Here is a 19,654-nt window from a genome sequence, read left to right as displayed (position 1 = left end):
ACGGGAGTACATTCCAGTGTTCAGCTGGCTGGTCTCCCCAGGAGGTTGGGTTGTGCGGCAGTCACACACGGACAGGCAGAAGTTTAGAGCCTGGCTTCCAACTAAGCAGAGGTAGACCAGAGGGCAGCTCCATTGAGAGCTGCATCTCACCCATCGGCAGAAGAAGCATTGTGAAAGTGGCACCTTCTTGTCACTGCTTCCATCACGCTCGGTTGCACTAACTGAGCTTCACTGCCAGCAGAGCCTCTGCCTAGAGCAGCACAAGCCAAGCCTGAAGCCAAAAGATGATGTGGTGATGCCACCTCAGGCCTGACGTGGCTGTAAGACGAAGGCTGAGAGAGCTCAACCTGCAAGCCAGATCATGGGTTTCCTCAGGCAAAAGAAGCAGCAGAAGGAGAAGGAATGTGAATCCCTACTATTGATGAAACATGGAAGGGTCAGATGTGAAAGAAGAGAAAAAAAGTTATTCTGCTCAAAACAAAACTAAACAAACAAACAAAAAACTAACAAACAAACAAACAACAACAAATTAAAGCAAGCGTGATTTCTGTATAAGATGTTCAGTCTTTTTCTTGATACCAATTTTTCATCTCTTGAAAGGTGCACAGGAGATTTGGGGATGCAATGCTAAACTGTCGTGTGATCTTATTTTAGTAATCTCAGCTTCTTTAGGTCCGGAGAGAATTAATAAAAGACAAAGATGCAAGTGGTAAAATCATTTCAGAGTGCTCTTCTATGAGAATTTACTCCAAAAAAGTTTATGTGGCTTGCTCACAGGCCTCCTGCAAAATTAGTGCAATCTAATACTGTAGTAAAAGAATTATCTCCTCAGTGATGGGCCCTCAGTGAGTACTCATACATAAAACCTCAAATAATAATAATAGAAGTGTTTCTGATATCTTCAAATTGAAAGACAGATGTGTGTGTGCTCATATTTGAAATAATACTTTTAACCTTGGAGGAATGGAAACAAAAAAATCATTTCAAGTCATATAATTTCTTGGTAGTATGGGTTTGCATATGTCTTTGAATTTAGATATAATTTGTACCTCCAGCTGTGCTTGAATTATTCGGCCTTCTGAAAAAGAAGAGTTTATCTCAGAAATATCAGGTTTTTGTCACAGACAGTAACTTGTCAGTGTTAATGCATGACTTCCAGCCCAAATCTCCAGCACCTGCTGGATCAATGCTTTCATCTGAATAAAGGGATCATTGCTTAGGATTGCTTAGTTTGAAACAAACACCATGTCATTCAGATAACCCAAACAAGCATACTGGGGTTGCTTTCAAAGCTGCAAAGTAGACTACCACTGACAACCTTCAGAAGAGGGGTGCCCACCTCCAATGTACGCCATTGGAAATCACCTTTCATAACTGTTTTGCTATATTAAACATGTGCCTAATAAGCTAAGTGGGGAAATTAGCCTCTGAAAATCACACCTCTTTTTTGCTGTGGGAAGTTTGCATTAAAAAGAAAGTAAACAAACAACTCTGTGGTAGAATACAACAAAAGAAGTCCTCTTCAAATACGTCAGTATTGACGTGTTTCTCAGGCCAAGATCTCCACTGCCCTCTCCAAGCTACAGCTCAGAGTGGGACCTACTGACTACATGTGCCAGCTCTGTGGGGGAGCAAAATGTGCCCGAGGCAGAGGGCAAGAAGGAGTGAGCCTCCACCCACCAGGGAGCAGGACCGCAAAGTACTGTTGTGCCTTCACGAGCACAGGGCCAGCAGTTTCAGGGAGTTTAGGAGATTAACTCTCACTTGCAAGTAATTTCAAGCAGGAACTTCTGGGGCACTTTCTGATACGTGCCTGCATGAGGAGTGCATTTTCAATCTCATCTCCCCATGGATGCTAATCTAAAAGCACAGGAGAAATTCTCTGCTGGCAAAACCAGTGCAAATCCCTTGGATTCCCATAAATTTGGCCAAGCTCATAAGGGGAACTCTTGCAAGTATTACAATAGACCTCCACTGCTTTTGCCTATCAAAGTGGTTGGTGTTTAAGCACTAACTCTTGATTTCAGAATAACAGTAATAACTTAGGTTTCTATAAAAAGTTGTGTTATTACTGCATTGCCAAGTAATTCTCAGTTTACACCCTATCCTTTGTGGGAAACGTAGGAGGAATAACTCAGTACTGATTTGTTTGTATATTAGACTGTTATAAACTTACCTTCACCTTTTTTAAATGTGAAGAAACTTTAAAGTAATTTTATATACAAGACTATAATTACTTATGCAACTTATTTTTTTCTTTTTTTTTTTTTCCCTACTAAATGATGTTTTAACAGTCATTAGAGAAAACTTACAAACTTTCTGTTTTAACTTAAGGCTATATGTGAGATGTTTGAAGGAAAACATTTCATTTCTCTCCAATCAGTGCATTTCTCACATGCAGTTCCAAGGTAGGTTACTTTTCTTATAGCTACTTTTTGAAACAATATTTTATGCAGAATTTCATTTTTTAATGAAATGATGAAGTAGTTAAACATTAGTTACAGAAATTGGTTTTGAGGAAGCTGGCTTTTTCCATAAGGTGTATATAAGGCAAATTTATTGTGAACTATTGCTAAAATTATTGTGAAGCATAATCTCAGGCAAACATCCAAGGAGATTTTTTTTCCTCTGCTAAGGAATGTAAAGATATCTGCCTCTACAATCTGTAAGACAAGGCATTAACAGCATCAATGATATAACTGCAAACATTAAAGAGACCGTATATTCACTGTTCCACTTCAGGCAGGAGCATGGTGAGCCACATTCCTCTTTTGTTGTTTTTGTTGGCTTGGGAGGTTCTGAAAAGCAAAAGCAGGAGTCCCTGAAAGAAGCGTCCCAGGGCCAATGGTAAAAATGGTTCTTTTCTTTTTGTTTTGTAAATGACACGAACTCTAGAAAAATCTCAAAGGTCAAAAATGCACAGTATAGCATTGAAATGTAGAAAGACCTTGGTTAAAGCATACTGGAAGACCTCTTTCAAGGCAACAAGCCCTTCAAGAACTGTTTTTCAGCCCAAAAGGAGATTCATTAGATGAGCACTGCATATATTTCATGCATTCTTGGGACAAATTATAAGGTGCTCAGGGAAGGTATGGGTTTACTTTAGGGAGCTTGACAAAAGTATCTGAAGCACATAAAAACATCAAAGAGAGAAAAAAATAGTATTAAATTGGATTAGCAAATCTATATTAAAAGAAAAAATGAACACAACAGAGTGGCTGTGACACACTGGGAAAAGTTCCAAGACAGTAAAATTAAGAGACTACAAACTAATCTCTAGAGAAGTAATGGAAACCATGCCATCTATAGTTTTAAATTGGACTTGACAAACATTACTAAATATGTGCCAAGAAATAATCTTTTATTTTCAGTTGAGAATGTAATTTATTTACTGTACTCAATTTATAAACTCAGACAAGCAAAGCCCTTTGGGAATGTGGTGTTTTGTGGTGTGGTTTTTTTTTTCCTTTTTTTTTCCTTTTTTTTTGGGGGGGTGGTGGTGGTGTTTTTTTTGGTGGGGGGGAAAGCCCAGGTTGCATTGGAGCTATGCAGGATCCCACATGTAGTACAGATCTGATGGGACTGAAGCCAACTCACCTCACTGCCGCACACGATGGCATCTAGCAAAGTCTCTAGTGAGGGGCGGGGATAACCAATTATAGCAGCTGTACTGAATGATTGCATTAGTTCAGCCACAGTATTAAAACCACCTAGACATATATGGCAGTAGGATGTTTCGTGTGATATGGATTTCTTTGGGAATTATCAGCCCATACTACAGAAGCAAAACAGCTCTCCCACACCTACCAGGCTCTTCATCTCTCCAGACTTTTACTGAAGTCATAATTCTTTTTTCACAATATCACTGTCTGCTGTAATTGGAGGGGGGCAGAATCAAATTCACAATGTTCATACAGAAATAAGATGGAAAAAATGATTTGGAGAAATCTAAGATCTTCTCTATATTACTACCTTTGCTAAATAATAGAATTAGTAGGTCCTAAATCGGATTTAAAGGTCTCTGACTGTGAGGAAAGCTCATAACCATATCCAGTCTCTACAGCTCAGGCCTTGCCTGACCTGACACAGACAGATAAACTAACAGAGAAAGCTGGAAATAATGAGAAGTTTTGCATTTAGTATGTTTAAACTTAGAGATAACCTCTCTAGCACCCAGAAGAAGGTTCTAGAGGCCAGACCTCTACATAGAAAAGGGAACTTAAATGAAAACAGAAGTGTTGGTCCACTGACTTCGCTGAACAGGTTTCGTTACTGATTGCAGCATCCCTTAGAAGACTCTGTTAAACTGTAATGCCTGAAAAACTAAATGAGTGCATAAACAATACAAACTATCTGTTCATACTTCTGTGTTGTACATGTGTATATATTTGATAGCAATATTTCTGCAAAGTGTTAGTCATAAGTGGAAGTAAGTCACAAAGTAGCAGCAGTAATGTTACAAGTGCTGCTATCCCATTATTCAGATTCACCACGACGAATGTTGAAAGCTACAATGCAGTATGAGGTTGAAAACTACAGAAAATGCATAAATAAATCAAAAGCACGGAACATGTCTTCTTGAATTTAATTTTTTAATTCTGGACATTTCTGCAGAAACTTAAGATTTTCTAAAATGTGATTCTGTCTTTATACCAGAAAGTTTTCTTGAGACTGGTTTACCACCTACAGAAGAAATAAGAATCATTGTGTGCCAGACAACATGCAGTTGCCTGCACTCTGGCCTTCCAGAGAGCTGCCTTGAAACAATAGTAACAGTAAAGGTACAGGATGAACTGGACCACTTTGATTTCCATTAATCTCAAGTGAGAAGCATGTTTTTTCAAACCCATTTTAGTACCATTTAAATGATAACATTATAAAGCTGGGCAGCCATTACACAAATACAGGGGTCAAGGCCTTTACAAAAACACAGCCATTGTAATCAGCTTTTTCTTTTGCACCAACTTTTTGCACCACCATAATGGGCTTTCTGCCCTCCAAGTGAGGACCTTCCTCTCATACAGCACAGGCTCTAAGGATCCAGCAAGATGTTACCTATAGTCACATGCAGACACATCAGCCCTGAGCATCTGGTGTTTGCATTCCCTAAGCACCTCTCTTGGAAATGAACAGTCATATGTCACACTTGCAGCATGGAGCCAGTCTTTTCCAACCTTAATGATTCTGTGATTTTAGGGAGTTAGTGAATGGACTCATCCTGAAGGGATATTAGACATTGCAGTGCCTAAGATTTCACCTTCAAATGGGATCTACTACTTTTTCTCCTGTGATTTAAATTCCTTATAAGAAATCCATGCCATTGCCTCCCTGAACAAAGCAAGAGAGAGGCAATTACCTAGTAATTTTCCATGTTCCCAGAGAAAGCCCTAAACACAATGAAATTTCAAAATCCCAAGCAGCATAACTGGGAACACTTTACGACTAATTACGAAAGGAAGAAACTAAAAACAATTCTGTTAAAAAAAAAAATAAAAAAAGTAGCAGTAGCCAAGAACTTGTTGCTGGATATATCCAGTTTTTATTCCATGACCATACTTACATAAAATAAGAAGTTACTCAGAGTTTTTGTATGCCAAATCTCACCCCAAATGCGATCAGGGTGTTCCTCTCTCCACGTCCACAGACTGAATTAGCTCCAGGTACTATTAGGTTTGCTTGGACAATAACCTGTAGGGAGGAGGTATCTGCTAAAATTCAACCTGAGGTAGAAAGCATACAAAAACAGCCTACTATTTACTGAAAAAAAAAAAAAAAGAAAGAAAGAAAATGAATTTGAATTACCAACAAGATGTGCCCAAACCATAATGCTCACATATTCAGAAGACATACATGTTAACATAGTATATTCGCATTGTGAAACAAAGCCAGTATTCATATCATAAATCATAAAGCTATGCCCACAACAAAATTATTGTGCAGTTATGTAGCTTTTGTCACCACACCTCCCTTATGCCCATTAATTAAAATCAACTTGCCAGGTGACATTTTTTTCCCAGTAAGTGAGGAATCCCCTCTCAAAATAAATAAATAAATAAATAAATAAATAAATAAATAAATAAATAAAAATAGCTTGAACATAATACGTCATCAGCAATTTTTAATTGTGTACAAAGAGTAGGTTTCAATTCTTATGAGCTAGAAGTAACAAGGAGACAATGAAATTTATACAAGACACAATATTTTCCTATATATATATATATAAACCTGTTAATAAAGACTTTTAAAATACTGACAGACTTGGTGATAAAATAACTGATGAAATTAAAAATTGATGCAGACAAAATAATGTAAATAAAAAAAGAAACATCCCCTTCACAAGCACAGATGTATGCTTTTTGTAAAGCATTGGCATTTTTCAGTGGACTGCTGAAATGGATAGTTGCCAGTGGATACTGGCAACTTTGTGGTTTCTTCTTTGAAATTGACAGCTGAGCACCCAATTGTGGTCAAAAAAAAAAAAAAATCAATAGAACATCAGGAATTACAAAAGGCATTGCATACAAAATGCTAGATAAATATATGTTTGTGTGCCATTGTCTTTAAATTATCTCAAAGATGGTAACATCGGTCACACTGCCAGAAGAGCAAGAGTTTGTTTCCCATTGTCAGGCAGCATCTGTATCCAGAACCTCGCCTTCCACTTGGTGGGTTTAAGGATCAAAATTCAACTCGTAGGCACTGACTGAGCTGAAATTTCAGTGATAAAGAATTGTGGTAGATTGCACTGTGAAATCTCCCTGCCCACCTCCCGGGCACTCAGGAAATCTTACTGTCTATTTTTAACAATTTGATATGTGACTTAATCAATTCAACCATTCGCATGCTATTATTTTATTAAACAAAACAAACAAATCGTTTACACTTAGAGTTACTTCTATTGGCATTATTCTCATTTGTGGCTTGTGTTACTTACAGTGCTAATGCAAGCTTTGGTGCAAGTAGCAAAGCAAGTAGCCTCTGTTCAAAGGACTGTCAAAACAATGGCAGCTTGGGGCTCAGTCTTCAAACATCCAACATCGCCTACCTAAACAATAAACATCAATGAGGCCATTCATTTTTAAGTCAAGCACATGCTAAAATGCTTTCCTGAATCGAGGTCACCATGCTCAGAACTTGGAAGGTTCATGTCTAAGGTTTGGCTTTACATATGAAGGAATAGGTCCAAGAATATTTTTTTAACCTCCCGACCCAATCCCAGGAATGCTTGTTTTACCAGACACAGCATATCATAAAGGTTTTATGATGATTACTTTGGAATGACATGTACTCTCCATTTGCTGGTTTTGCTCTGCAGTAGTAATGTTCCCACCTTTGACGTATGCCAAGAAACCTATCTACAGTCATCATCCTGCCAGGTCTCCAGTCACCACCTTCTAAGTTGGTAAACAGATTGAGTAGCAGGCTAATGATTTCAAAGCATCTGATGAAGGTGGCCTGTAATGCTGCCACATTCTCAAGCAGATGAACTGGAACAATTAAAAAGAAAATGAATGCGTGTACTAAAAGGCTAAATTTAAAACTTGGAGACTTTCCTATCTGCTTCCTTCCATTTCCAAACACAGTGAGTTAACTAGGCCTGACTCTTTGGCAGTAGTCCATTTAAATGGCACAGATTTGTCTATCTAACAAGGCCCTTTTGTGTGCTACAGCTTTGAAACCTCAGTGCACTGTATCTTTTCAGTTTCCCAGGTTACCTTGGCACGAAACTGTGCCAATGCCTTCAAAAGAATTTTACCTCTAGCTTTGGGGGAATTTAATACCCCCAAGGGATAATGATGGCTTTCAGTAAGTTCCCCAGGGCAGCAGGAACAATGCTGAAAATCAGCTGTGCTTCAAATATTCAGGAAGCCTCTGGAAGACCTGAGGCATAACAGAGAATTGTATTTTCTGCTCTGTTCTGCTACAGACTGCATCATGTTTTCCTTTTCCATTCCTCTTCCACAGGTTGTCCTATGAGGTGAGGTTGATGACACTGGGTAGTCCAGTCTGGAGAAAAGAGGCCAAGAGGTGACCTCTATGCAACATCCTGAGGAGGGGAGGCTCAGTGGTAGGTGCTGTCCTCTTCTCTCCAGCAACTGACGATAGAATGCAAGGAAACAGCAGAAACGTACAATTAATTTTAAGAATCTACTGTATTTGAAGAAACTTTACATTCTGGAGCTAAACTCGTGGTCTATGGAAAGAAATTGATCTTCTGTCCTTGATTCTATGGGGGACATGAAGAAATTCCAAGCACATACACACATGGTGTTATTAAAATACCCTGAAGTAAAACAGAATATAACCTAATGTAATTACTTTGGGGAAATATAATACTTTAGGGGGAGGAATAGGGGGGAGTTCCAACAGTTTTAATAAAAGGGCTTGAGAAGTTCTTGCTTGGCCACTTTCAGACAGACCTAAGCTCCTCTGCACTGGAACCAAACATCCAGCTAAATATGTATGCACTGTACTCAACCAAATAAACAAATAAACACCTAGTGTGATATATACCCTGTCAGCAGGGTTTTCTGTATGGTTATCTCTAGAGATATTTAGGGTCTTTTCCTGAGATATTTAAGACATCTCAGGGCAATGGCTCACTGATGCTGAACACCAAACCTTCATTATAGCATCACATCTGACAGAAATAAAAGTTGGACAAAGATCAGGATAACTAATGTTTTGTATCATTCAAAGAATAATTTCAGTAGGCATGAGAAGGTATAGGATTTGGCACACAGCAGTGTGATGGGCAAAACACTTGCAAGTATCATTTATCACTCTCAGTGTATAAGTTATTCCCTTCTACTGTGAAAGCAACTGAAGTGACAAATCCTGAAAACTTTTCCTTGTCCATGCTGTATGCAAACCTTAAAACATCATCATAACACAGCATTTAGAAAACATATATTTTTTATTTTTTATTTTTTATTTGTTGTTATTACTGCAACATTCAGGTCATGCCATAAACCAGGTTCCCAATATATTGACCACCTACACTGTGTAGAATAACAGTCCTTGCCTGAAAAGACTGACAACATAATTAAATAAATTCATGGAAAAAAAACAGGTCCACAAAAGCTACAAGTCCTGCCTACAGTCAATAAGAGAAGCTGTAGCAGAAGCTGTTGGAGAATTCCAGAACAAAATCTGACATCACTGGCGTCAGTTGCAAAACTCACACTACCTTCAATGAAACTGGGATTGAAAATATGTTTCTGCTTCATAGCCATTTGCTCAGATGACATAAACCTGGCATTTCATAAATTTTCATATTTCTGCTCCTTGTACTTTTGCACCAAACACATTTTTCCTGTAACTTTTGTTTATGAACTGATATTCTAGTGAGAATATAATTAGGATATAACCGCGTGCAATTCTATTAATCTCTGTCCAATATTTCACTGATTAAAGTAAGAAATCTTTCACAAGGATACATGCAAAATTTACACTGCAAGGTTGCTTTTTTTTTTCACAATATGTCCTGCTTTGAAATGCTATATCAATGCTTATTGTCCTTTATTCTGCAATTCTATTGGTGTATTTAACAAGGTTTTGCTTTCAGATTTAAGTTTCTTCTTTAAAATAAAGAGAATTAGTGCACATGGGAAATAGGATACTCCACGTAATATTGCTGGCAGGCCAAGGTAGAGCCACCTGAAATAGAAGATTAGCTTTATTAAATACATGCATTCATGTGAAAATAGCAAAATTAATCAACATACATTCTTTTGTAATAATTGCCCAGCTACTTTAAAGCTGGTGCTCTGATCCTCTTGGATCTCACAGAAGATGAAAGAGTATGTCAGAGGCAGTGAACTGTCTATTTACATCACCCAACTTCAGGAAAATAATTTAACAAGCAAAGTTAGCTGCCTGGTTCCCTTATGGATTGCTCTCTAGGAGAAAGAGAGAGAGAGCCCTGAAAAGGGCAGCTTGGACCATCTGAGTAAAACTTCAGGATATTCATATGTTAGCATTCTTCCATAACCAATCTCTACACAGCATTACAAGGAATCAGTCTGAGGCTGTTAGTTCAACAAGATTTTTCTTCAAGATTCCTACAGTGTTTCCTGAAGGACTAAAAAAGGGCATGAAACACAGTATTTTGGACCAAATTCCAACTTGGGTAACTATATCTTACCTAAATTTCTCCTATAATTTAATTCAAATACTATTTCAACCCTTACATTTTAAATATACAGTATAGACAGCCATTAAACAGCTGTTATTTTTCCCACAAGGGCTTTTAATTTATTTTTATCAGAATTTAGTGTTTTTAGGTCTGTTCTCATGAAAGATTGTAAGTGAAAGTAATTATGGTGCCAGAACATTTCTGGTCAAAGGATGTTACAGCATCTGTGGCAAAGGTCACACATGGCAAATAAAGCCAATGTCAAAAAAAAAGTGTTGTGTCAAATTTCTAACAAAGGAACAGTTTGCCTACTAGAAAAAGATGAAGAGCATACAATGGTATTTATATGCATTTAATAATATAGCAAGGAGGAGAAATTAATATAAAGTAGAAAATATACCTGTACGTGACAATGTTATACAGCCTACATGCTCCTTCTCCACCACAAGTCATAGTACCCCACTTCAAGCATGTGGTATCTATCAAAGCTCCAAAATAAATGGGAGATGGAATTCCAGCTAAAAGGGATATTAGCAATGTTTTTGTGAATAATATATTTTTTTCTGATTAGCAGATACACTACAGATCCTATGTTGTTTCTCACCTACTCTTCTGTCCTGTCCTCTTTCAGCATGAACCATGTTTTCTATATTCCTGATGTTCCCTCTTCTTCCTTATCTACCTACCTTAAACAAAAGATTTTATTTCCAGTTACATGTTTACAATATATATGTTACAATATGGACTGTGATTCCTAGCAAAACTCAACATTTTCTCCTATGAGTGGCAGTAACTGTTGTTTTCAGTGAACAGAACAAGAGCAAAGAAATATAAGATGACTTTGAGATGAGTGCCAGATGTAGTCAGCCTATTCCCCAATATAAATAAATGACAAATGAAAGCTGTTCTAATTTGCAATGCTGCCTAGGTCCATAATGAATAAATAAATACATAAATAAATAAATAAATAAATATTTTTTCCTGTTCATGGGCACTCCACAGAAGTAGAATTTTGTGCCATGCTCTTATGGGCCCTGGTGTGATCCGTATCTAACTCTACATCAGATCTAACTATTCTTCTAAAGCATATTAGAACTTTTCTTACCAAATACTCTCGAAGCTAGTTCATGGATACCCACTCCAAATGACTTTTCTTCAGGTTTTAGAGACCTGTATGGTACATTGAACACTGATTAACAGAGGTGACATTAATAACAAATATTTACCTTTGCTTTTTTCAACCAAAACCTTCATCACATTAGGCCCAAACCACTCTAATTAGTTATCCTCATTAGATGACATTTACTGAAATTCCTTAACTTGGACTGTCAAATCACAAAAGGAAAAGCTATTGTCCCAGTATCATCTACTTGGGCTGAGGCTAGCACAAAGTGTAAGAAGGTAGTTCTGGCTTAATCAGCACCATGATGATGTGGTCAATAAAGAAATGGGTATTACACACCCCTCAGTATCTCAGTGTGTTTTCTCAGTGGTCCTACATTAATTCAGGATACAGCTGATAGCCAGAAGCAACATCAGTTTATAGAACCGATTAAATTTAGCACGACACTAAACCTTAACGCAGCGCAGAAATGATGTAAGAGCTTTCTTTTCTTCCTCCTTTTATACACAAACTAACACATTTTTTAATTCCTGTAAGTATCTGACCTAAGAATAAAAAGTCCAGTAGGTTTCCTAACATAAGGACATTTTACTGTACCTTATTAAGACCATGTATCCAGGCATGGCTGCTAAGGAAAAAATGAAGCTGCAGACTAATTGCAGTATTAAAAAGTAATGAAGCATCTTGTCACAGCTTTCTCCTCGGTCACACTGGCCCAGAATTGCAGAGGCATTTTGATATGAAAACTCTGAGGCTGCTACACAGGTACAATTTTCAAATACCTGCCAAAAGAGTGTTTTAATCACAGACTTGTCAAAACTCACACACTGAGCATGAAATTCATACTTTTAGCACCTAGCTCCCTCTCTTTGGCACCTGAGCATTACATACATTCAGCACTGCACTGTGGGCTCTCAACCAGTCTGGCAGGCCCAGGTCCACCCATCATCTGGTGTGGTATGTAGGGTTAGAAACTAGGAGGGAGCTAGGTTCTATAATACCTAGCTATTTGTTTAAATCTATAGGAGAAGAGATGATTAAATCCATGCTATAGAACTTCATTTTGAGTGAAATGTTCTTGTGCACTCAAGTTTCCAACTTGCAATATCTTGAAAATAACTTCTCACACTATTTTGAGTATTTAAGATTGTTTCAATTACAAGAAGAAAATGAGGCTTCTTCATTATATTCTTTAAACTTGACCTAATTTTTATATTCAGTTTGGAATTTCTTATGCCACTCAATGAATTTTTCCAACTATTTATCACCTTACAAATCCAATTAAATGTACGTGTATGGATATTTATTTCCCTATATTGATATGGCTATTTCACACTTCCTCTATTTCCTAGCTACAGCACAATAGAAAGTATGCTTTACCACACTTTTTCCAGTTCCTCTTGAGGCTTTACACCCAGCAAGACAAGGTGACACATAAGTGATTCCATTCTTTCCACAAACCGGGTCCCAGATTTTAAGTGCGCAATCACAGTCCCTGTTGCAGCCAGCAAGTACAGTACTTTCTGCATATGAAACTTGTTCTATTCTGAAATACGTTTAGAAAATGTTTATTCATTTATTTCAGAAATGAAATAACTCCAGTAACCTTTTGAAATGCTTAATATTCTATTCTAGCTCAAGGGTTGATCCAGGATCCTACTTGCTCCTATCCTGGACTCTGGCTGCAGCACCATGCCTTTCTATCTTTCCATATTATATTATGTTATGTTATGTTATGCTATGTTATGTTATGTTATGTTATATCATATCTCATATTATATTAAATTATTATATCATAACATATCAAACATTATATCATATTACATTACACTATATTATGTTATCTATTTACAGGTAGGTATGCATACCCAACAGCATTTTTCTCATCTGTGGTATGCATGTTCTTGATTATCCATAAGAGTTATATATAAGCGCATGTGCATTTTCCAGACACATGCCACCATGATTAATGGCAGGCTTCAAATCAAGAAACTGTAGATAAAATATCTTCTGATACCTTGATAGAAATCAAATTTCAGTAAACCAGCTTAAATTAAAAAAATATTTTTGTCCCTCTGTAGTCCTGAAACTGCATTCATGGAATCATAGCATCATAGAATCATTAAGATTGGAAAAGATCTTCAAGGTCATTTGGTCCAACCGTCCCCCTACCACCGATGTCACCCACTAAACCATGTCCCTAAGCACCACATCCAACCTTTCCTTGAACACCCCTAGGGACTGTGATGCCACCACCTTACTGGACAACCCATTCCAATGTCTGACTGCACTTTTTGAGAAGAAATGTCTCCTAATTTCTAACCTAAACCTCCCCTGGCACAACTTGAGGCCATTCCCTCTAGTCCTATCACTAGTTACCTGTGAGAAGAGGCCAACCCCCAGCTCCCCACACCTTCCTTTCAAGTAGTTGCAGAGAACAATAAGGTCTCCCTTGAACCACCTCTTCTCCAGACTAAACAACCCCAGTTCCTTCATTCATATATGCCTGATTTGATCAACTTCTTATTTTTACCTGCTGTATAATTGAGTGTATAATTATATTAGTCAAATTATTAATATGGATGTGGAATTGTATGAGTCTTGATGTGGATATCTTTTTCAATACACTGTACTATTTAAAACAGGAACAACAGAAGGAAGACCTGACCTACTATTTCATACAATTAAAGTCTCGATAACTTAGATAATGAAACTAAAATGTACCTATTTTTGTTTTGAAAAACTGTGGAGTTCCTGGCTAATTCTTGACAAGAAAAATCATTCCAGGTTGCACCTTAAAGAACTTACCCTTCATAGGAAACTGTTAGGCCAGCAACTGGTGAAGTGTCACAGACAGTCCAATAGGCAGCGAAGTAGAGAAGGTATTCCAGTAAAGATACCCAAAATGCTATGTGCGCAGCGTGATAGATATTTATCTTGAATTTCTTCATGAATAAGCCTCCAAAAAAATACCCAACACATATAACTGGTAAGTTGTAAATGCCTATTTAAACAAGTTAAATGTCCATGTTAAAATAAAGAAGAAGACCATCAAAGCTACCCATAAGTGAAGACTGGGTTTGGCAAAGATTCACACAGTGCCCATGACTACTACTCTCTACTACTCTCTACTTTATATTTTTAAATCAAGATAATATAAATATTGATCCCACACACACTCTTGGTGTAAATTAACATAATCTCTTTGAGATGAATGGTGCAAGTTTGACATCAGCTGAACTTTCTGAGCCAGTTCAAAGATGGGAAGGGGATTATTAAATTCTGCACAGAAAATTAGAAAGTCCTTAACAGAAAATGCAGGATTATTTATAATTGTTTTGTAGTGTGGAATCTGTAGAAGCATTTTACCTTAACATGTATATGTGCGCATGCACACATGAACATATATATATATATATAAATACAGGTAGAACAGAATGAAGCAAATGTACCGATTAAAAAGATGGCATCTGATGCAGATTTTCCAAATTGCTGTTCCAAATATTTAGGCATGAAGGATACCATGCCATTGAAGGCGCTGAACTGTAGCACAGTTATGCATATAAATAACATATAAACTGGGTTGTGAAACAAAGCTTTGAGGAATGGGATGAAATCTGGAATGAAATAATGTAATGAGTTAGTGTAATGCTTTATTAAATGAATCATCCATTGCTCAGTGTCCCTGAAGGGGAAAGAAGGGAACAAGTGTGGTCCCTAACTGGATCAGGCTAATTCTTGTGCTTTGCCAGACACCACAGGTCAAAGATTACTTGCTTAGTCCAGGCTACCCCAACATGTTCTTCTACACAGAGATAACCTCATTCAATTCACACACACATACACACTCACACACATGAGGCTGCTGCTTATAAAAATCACAGTATTAATTTGATAGTAAAAGTTTCAGGAAACATTTTAGCTGTTCAGTGACTGAACTTTGCACTTAAAGATTTGCAGCAGCAGCTACTTCCCCACCATTCCTACTCCTTTCTACCTCACCCTGTGCGACAAAGTATTGACCAAAATCCCTTTCCTGCACCTGCCAGGCAAAGAGAGTACAAAGGGGAAGATATGCAAACACACCAGACACCTGTGACTACATGCCACAGAGATGGGATTTGGTTATTGCTACTGTTAGCAATGGGAAAGAAAATGCCCAAAGAGGGAGTTGATTGCAGTTATTCTCACTATACACTCAAAGTCTGCATCTTCCAGTCTTCAGCCAAGTAAAATTCTGAGAAGCTGATTTACACAGGTCTTATCTCTGAGCAATGCCTATTAAGTTAGGATCTGAACCATTAGAAAAAGAACCAAAAAAAATTACAACTTCTCTTTGTCTAACATTCTCTATTAATTAATGTGATGAGCTACTGTCAAGAAACTGCAGAAAAACGTAAATTTCTGTAAAACAATGATCACACTTCATTGAAAGCAGGCACCATTTAGTGCTAATATGTATCTTCCAGAGACAGGGAAACATCTTAGTAGAAGTGGATCTGTATGCAAGACTTTCAAATAATGGGTCAAATATCTGAGACACTATGAACAGGCTGTCTTATTTATATATGCCATGCAGTGCATAATCAGAGCTTTCTGAATAAGAAATTAATTTGAACTATAAATGCCTTTTTTTCAACTTGAAATGACAAGACTTCTTAATTCAGGATATTCAGGGAGAGCAGACATTCATTTCAATGCAGGTAAGGAAATGATGGTTAAAAGAGGCTCTCTGAAAGGACTCAGGAGTACTAGGGATCCACAGGCTGAGCTAGGAACCTTTCCTCACCAAAACAGTATTGTATTCGTGGATTCATTTGAGGCTATATGGCAGCAGAGAAATAAGCTGTGCTTATCAAAACAAAGCTGCAATATTAGCCAAGATCTGAGTACTCATTTTGTGTATGATGAATATTCAGGACAGCTTTAAACACCATGGAGAGGTAGATAGTACTTAGCAGTTACTTTCTGAAAATGAAGATCTTGTCAAGGGGCCCTGGACTGGACATACAGAATCATAAGAGTACTCTGAAGAAAATAACCTTTGACATTTTTTACATAATTTATAAACTTATGTTTCAACTAGAGCATACAGACACACACACACACGAAGTAAGATAAAAAATAGCTTCCTACAGGTATAGCTTCCCAGGTATATAGATCTGAAAAAAAACACAGATGTGAATGTTGCAAATAGCAACATCAATAAATGTAAGCCAAATAGATCCTTGTTCAATGGGCATTAAATATTTATGAGTTAGTTAAGCATCTGACTATTCCCTTTGGGTCTTTAAGTTGGACTCAAGAAGTGCACGAGATGTGCTGGTTTTCTGCTTTTCTGCACAGTGAATGTGACGTATAAGCAACTCGTCCAAAGCTCACTGAAGTAAAGTATTCTTAACCAGATTTCAGTGCATTAATCTTCTGTAAGGAAGAAAAGCTTCAGATCTACATACACCTGAAATGCATGAGGGAGAAAGGGATGAATTCAGATCCTGAATCTATGAAATTAGCTTTCTGCCTCTGTGAAAAACCATTCTAAATCCTTGCCCAAATTCTTTGTACTACAGAGAGTAGAAAACTAGAGTATGCATTTCATGCCTTGGACCCACTTGTATTACAGAAAAATACACCTTAAGGACAAAACTAAGAAGGAAATAAAACATGATATAACTTACTTTTAGCAATTTCATACATGGTCTCTTTGGCTTCCTTTTCTTCATTTTCTTGCAATAGTACTACTCTCTTTTTACACGTCTCCTCAGGTTCATTGGTTTCTCCTTCCTTCACAAGTGACTTGGGCAAAAACCAAAAAGGTACTCCTGCAAGAAGATTCAGTGCTGCACAAATCAAAATTCCCAGCCACCATGCTCCAACCCAGCGGGTATCAGTAGCTGTTATAGTTACATCCCCTAAAATAAACAAACAAACAAATGGCATCTCATATTAGTTCAGAAACATTTTTTGCTGTCATTGTGTGTTTTCCTAGTCATCTCTGACATGCAATTTATTAAAAGAATTTTAAAGATTCTTAAAATGAATCTGATAGAAGAGAACAAATATTCTCCAGGCTTCTTTTTTAATACTGTTATTTTTTCTGGTAAATTTCAGCATTTTGTGTTAAATTAAGTCTAACCCTTTCCTATGTTAAGCCAGATGGTAGAATCATTCATCAAATAATTTATATGTAGATTCATTTATGTATGTGTGAACTCAGGCCTTTTATTGGGTTAAATATTGTATACAGATTTTCCATTCTAAAAGAAAAAACAAGCAAACAAAAATGAATATTCACAATAGCAAAGAAATGCATTTTAGTGCTGGTTAATATACAATTATGCCTACCAATTTACATAAAAAAGATTTTATATATCCAGCACCTGGATCTACTGATTCCAGATCAACAAACAGTTCTGCACAGAATGATGCCAACAAGAAACCAATGAAGGGGCCAATTATTGTTGCTGTATGTAGACAACCTAGAATATGAAAAGGAGAAAATACACAAAATCAGAACCCAGACATAATTATTTTCTTGAAATTGTTATAAAAGGTTAGGATAGCTTTACTGAATAGACATTTATGGCTAAAAATGGCTTCATTTCAACAAATTCACCTCAACAAATAGTTAAATTACAAGTTCTACACTATCATTATTTCATTAAGGCAGTAGCTCCTTTCTTCTCTCTTCATCACTTTTGTTAATTTTCATGTTAGTTTTTAATTTTCACGTTAGTTTGGTTAGCATGATAGGATAGGTTTACCCAGGTAGAAAGGTGAATTCTCTGTTTTGGCAAAATCCTCCAAATATGAAATGCCTAAAGGCATGATGGGAGTTTCACCCATTCCTCGCACTATGTTTCCAGCCATCACAAATATCCACAGCAAGGACCCAGACTCCATTACACACTCTGCAAATAGAATAAGAAACCAGAAATAATGTTTTAGTTCTAACTACTAATTATGTTCTAGAGACGAAGACAAAGAATTGACTAACAGGTTAAACTTTGATGGGTATATCTGTCTTACAAAATATGGAAATAAATTATTGCAAAGGCTCCAGAACTGAAAGAAGCTGTTGCACTTGCTGGAGCAGAATTTAAATCCCTTCCCTCTCCATTCCACACCTTGTCCTACCACCTGAGAGCCTAATCACCGCATAAGCTAGGTCCTTTCCTGTGCTCATTTCCCTCATCAAAACTGCTGTTGTCAGGGGAGATAAAACAGCCAAACAATCAAAATGAAGATCCATAGCAATGTATCTGACCAGCCTGTTGAATCTATCTGGGGATCTAGCTCTCATTCTTCATGTTTGTCCTCCTGCATAACTCAGTAGTGTGTTGCACCACAGTCATTTTTGTCCCACATCAGCAGATAAGAGATCTTAGTTGTTTTCTTTCTCTCCCTAAACTTGGATTTCTTCATCCCATACAGTTTTCTTAAGATTCCACTGTCTTCCATGGTCCACTTTGTCACACTGATACTTGTCAGTGCCAATTTGCTAATAAAGAAAAGCAGATTTTGTTAACAGTGACTGATGACTTTCTAAATAAAAGCATCTCTGATTAGAGACCAAGTCTGTACTGATATCAGATTGCTGTCAGCAAACATGGGTGAAGCAATCCTCATGTAAGTGTGGTCAAATTCAAACCAGTTTTTGCATTGTAAAGGAGATGGGCTTGTATATATGAACATCACAGTTTTGCTTGTCCAAAAACTAACAGGGAAACAGCTAAGTCAACCAAGCATAGCTATAGACATGAGGACCTATGATTTCAAGGGTCTACATAGGCAGTGAATGGCTGTATAATTTAGAAAAAATGCTTTACCTACCTATACTTTATTTTGTGCATTTATAAAATGAAGAAAACTTTATATTTTATATAATTTAAATTTTCAAATTTTCATTTGAAATCTTCAAATGAAAAATTAATACCAAGTGCTATTAGGCATACCCTTTTCTTAACTTACCCTTGTGAAGATGGAAAAATTTATGCCTAAAGTGACATGCAGTCTTGGAACACTTGGAGGCCACATCCAAGTGGAGACAGAAAGCAACAGTACAATATCACTGTGGTTTGATGTCACTGGGTACATACAATAATACAGCAGTGGGATTCTGCTTCAGCACACATTGATGGAACACAAAATATAGCAATGAACTGTGAGATTCATTCCACCTAACTTTTGCCACCTACCAATCACTTAAGCCTCCAACAGTCAGTAGGTTCATCCAGGAAGTAATCTGACCCAACCTACAACAGAGAGCATGAATGTCCTTACAGCAAGGGACACTGTCTGCAAAGACTCTGTAGTTTCCTTTGATGAATTATCAAGGGAGTCTAGAAAGACAGTTCAGACTAAAGGCTTCCTTTTGAGGAAGATTAATCCCA

At 37.2% G+C, this 19,654-nt stretch overlaps 1 protein-coding gene across 4 annotated transcripts in view; it reads right to left on the bottom strand.

The window, feature by feature from the left end:
- Positions 1-5,418: 5,418 nt before the first annotated feature.
- Positions 5,419-19,654, bottom strand: part of LOC106045459 (solute carrier organic anion transporter family member 1A2) — a 57,419-nt gene continuing 43,183 nt past the window's right edge. For 2 of the 4 annotated variants that reach the window (XM_013195965.3, XM_048046799.2), the window contains 10 exons: positions 18,026-18,172; positions 17,642-17,740; positions 16,940-17,173; positions 14,714-14,878; positions 14,070-14,265; positions 12,642-12,807; positions 11,859-12,043; positions 11,244-11,308; positions 10,539-10,656; positions 5,419-9,660 (listed from right to left, as the gene is read on the bottom strand). In XM_013195965.3, coding sequence (XP_013051419.2) covers positions 9,513-9,660; positions 10,539-10,656; positions 11,244-11,308; positions 11,859-12,043; positions 12,642-12,807; positions 14,070-14,265; positions 14,714-14,878; positions 16,940-17,173; positions 17,642-17,740; positions 18,026-18,172 — 1,523 coding nt within the window. In that variant the 3' untranslated portion in view covers positions 5,419-9,512. Of the gene's footprint in view, positions 9,661-10,538; positions 10,657-10,742; positions 10,821-11,243; positions 11,309-11,858; positions 12,044-12,641; positions 12,808-14,069; positions 14,266-14,713; positions 14,879-16,939; positions 17,174-17,641; positions 17,741-18,025; positions 18,173-19,654 lie in introns of those variants that run through there. The other 2 variants (XM_013195967.3, XR_007157758.2) reach the window with 2 other exon arrangements.

This window comes from Anser cygnoides, chromosome 1 (assembly GCF_040182565.1).
Source record: "Anser cygnoides isolate HZ-2024a breed goose chromosome 1, Taihu_goose_T2T_genome, whole genome shotgun sequence".
Classification (NCBI taxonomy): Eukaryota; Metazoa; Chordata; class Aves; order Anseriformes; family Anatidae; genus Anser; species Anser cygnoides.
The sequence above is the reverse complement of the archived record's forward strand: the minus strand, read 5'-3'. Positions and strand labels throughout refer to the sequence as shown.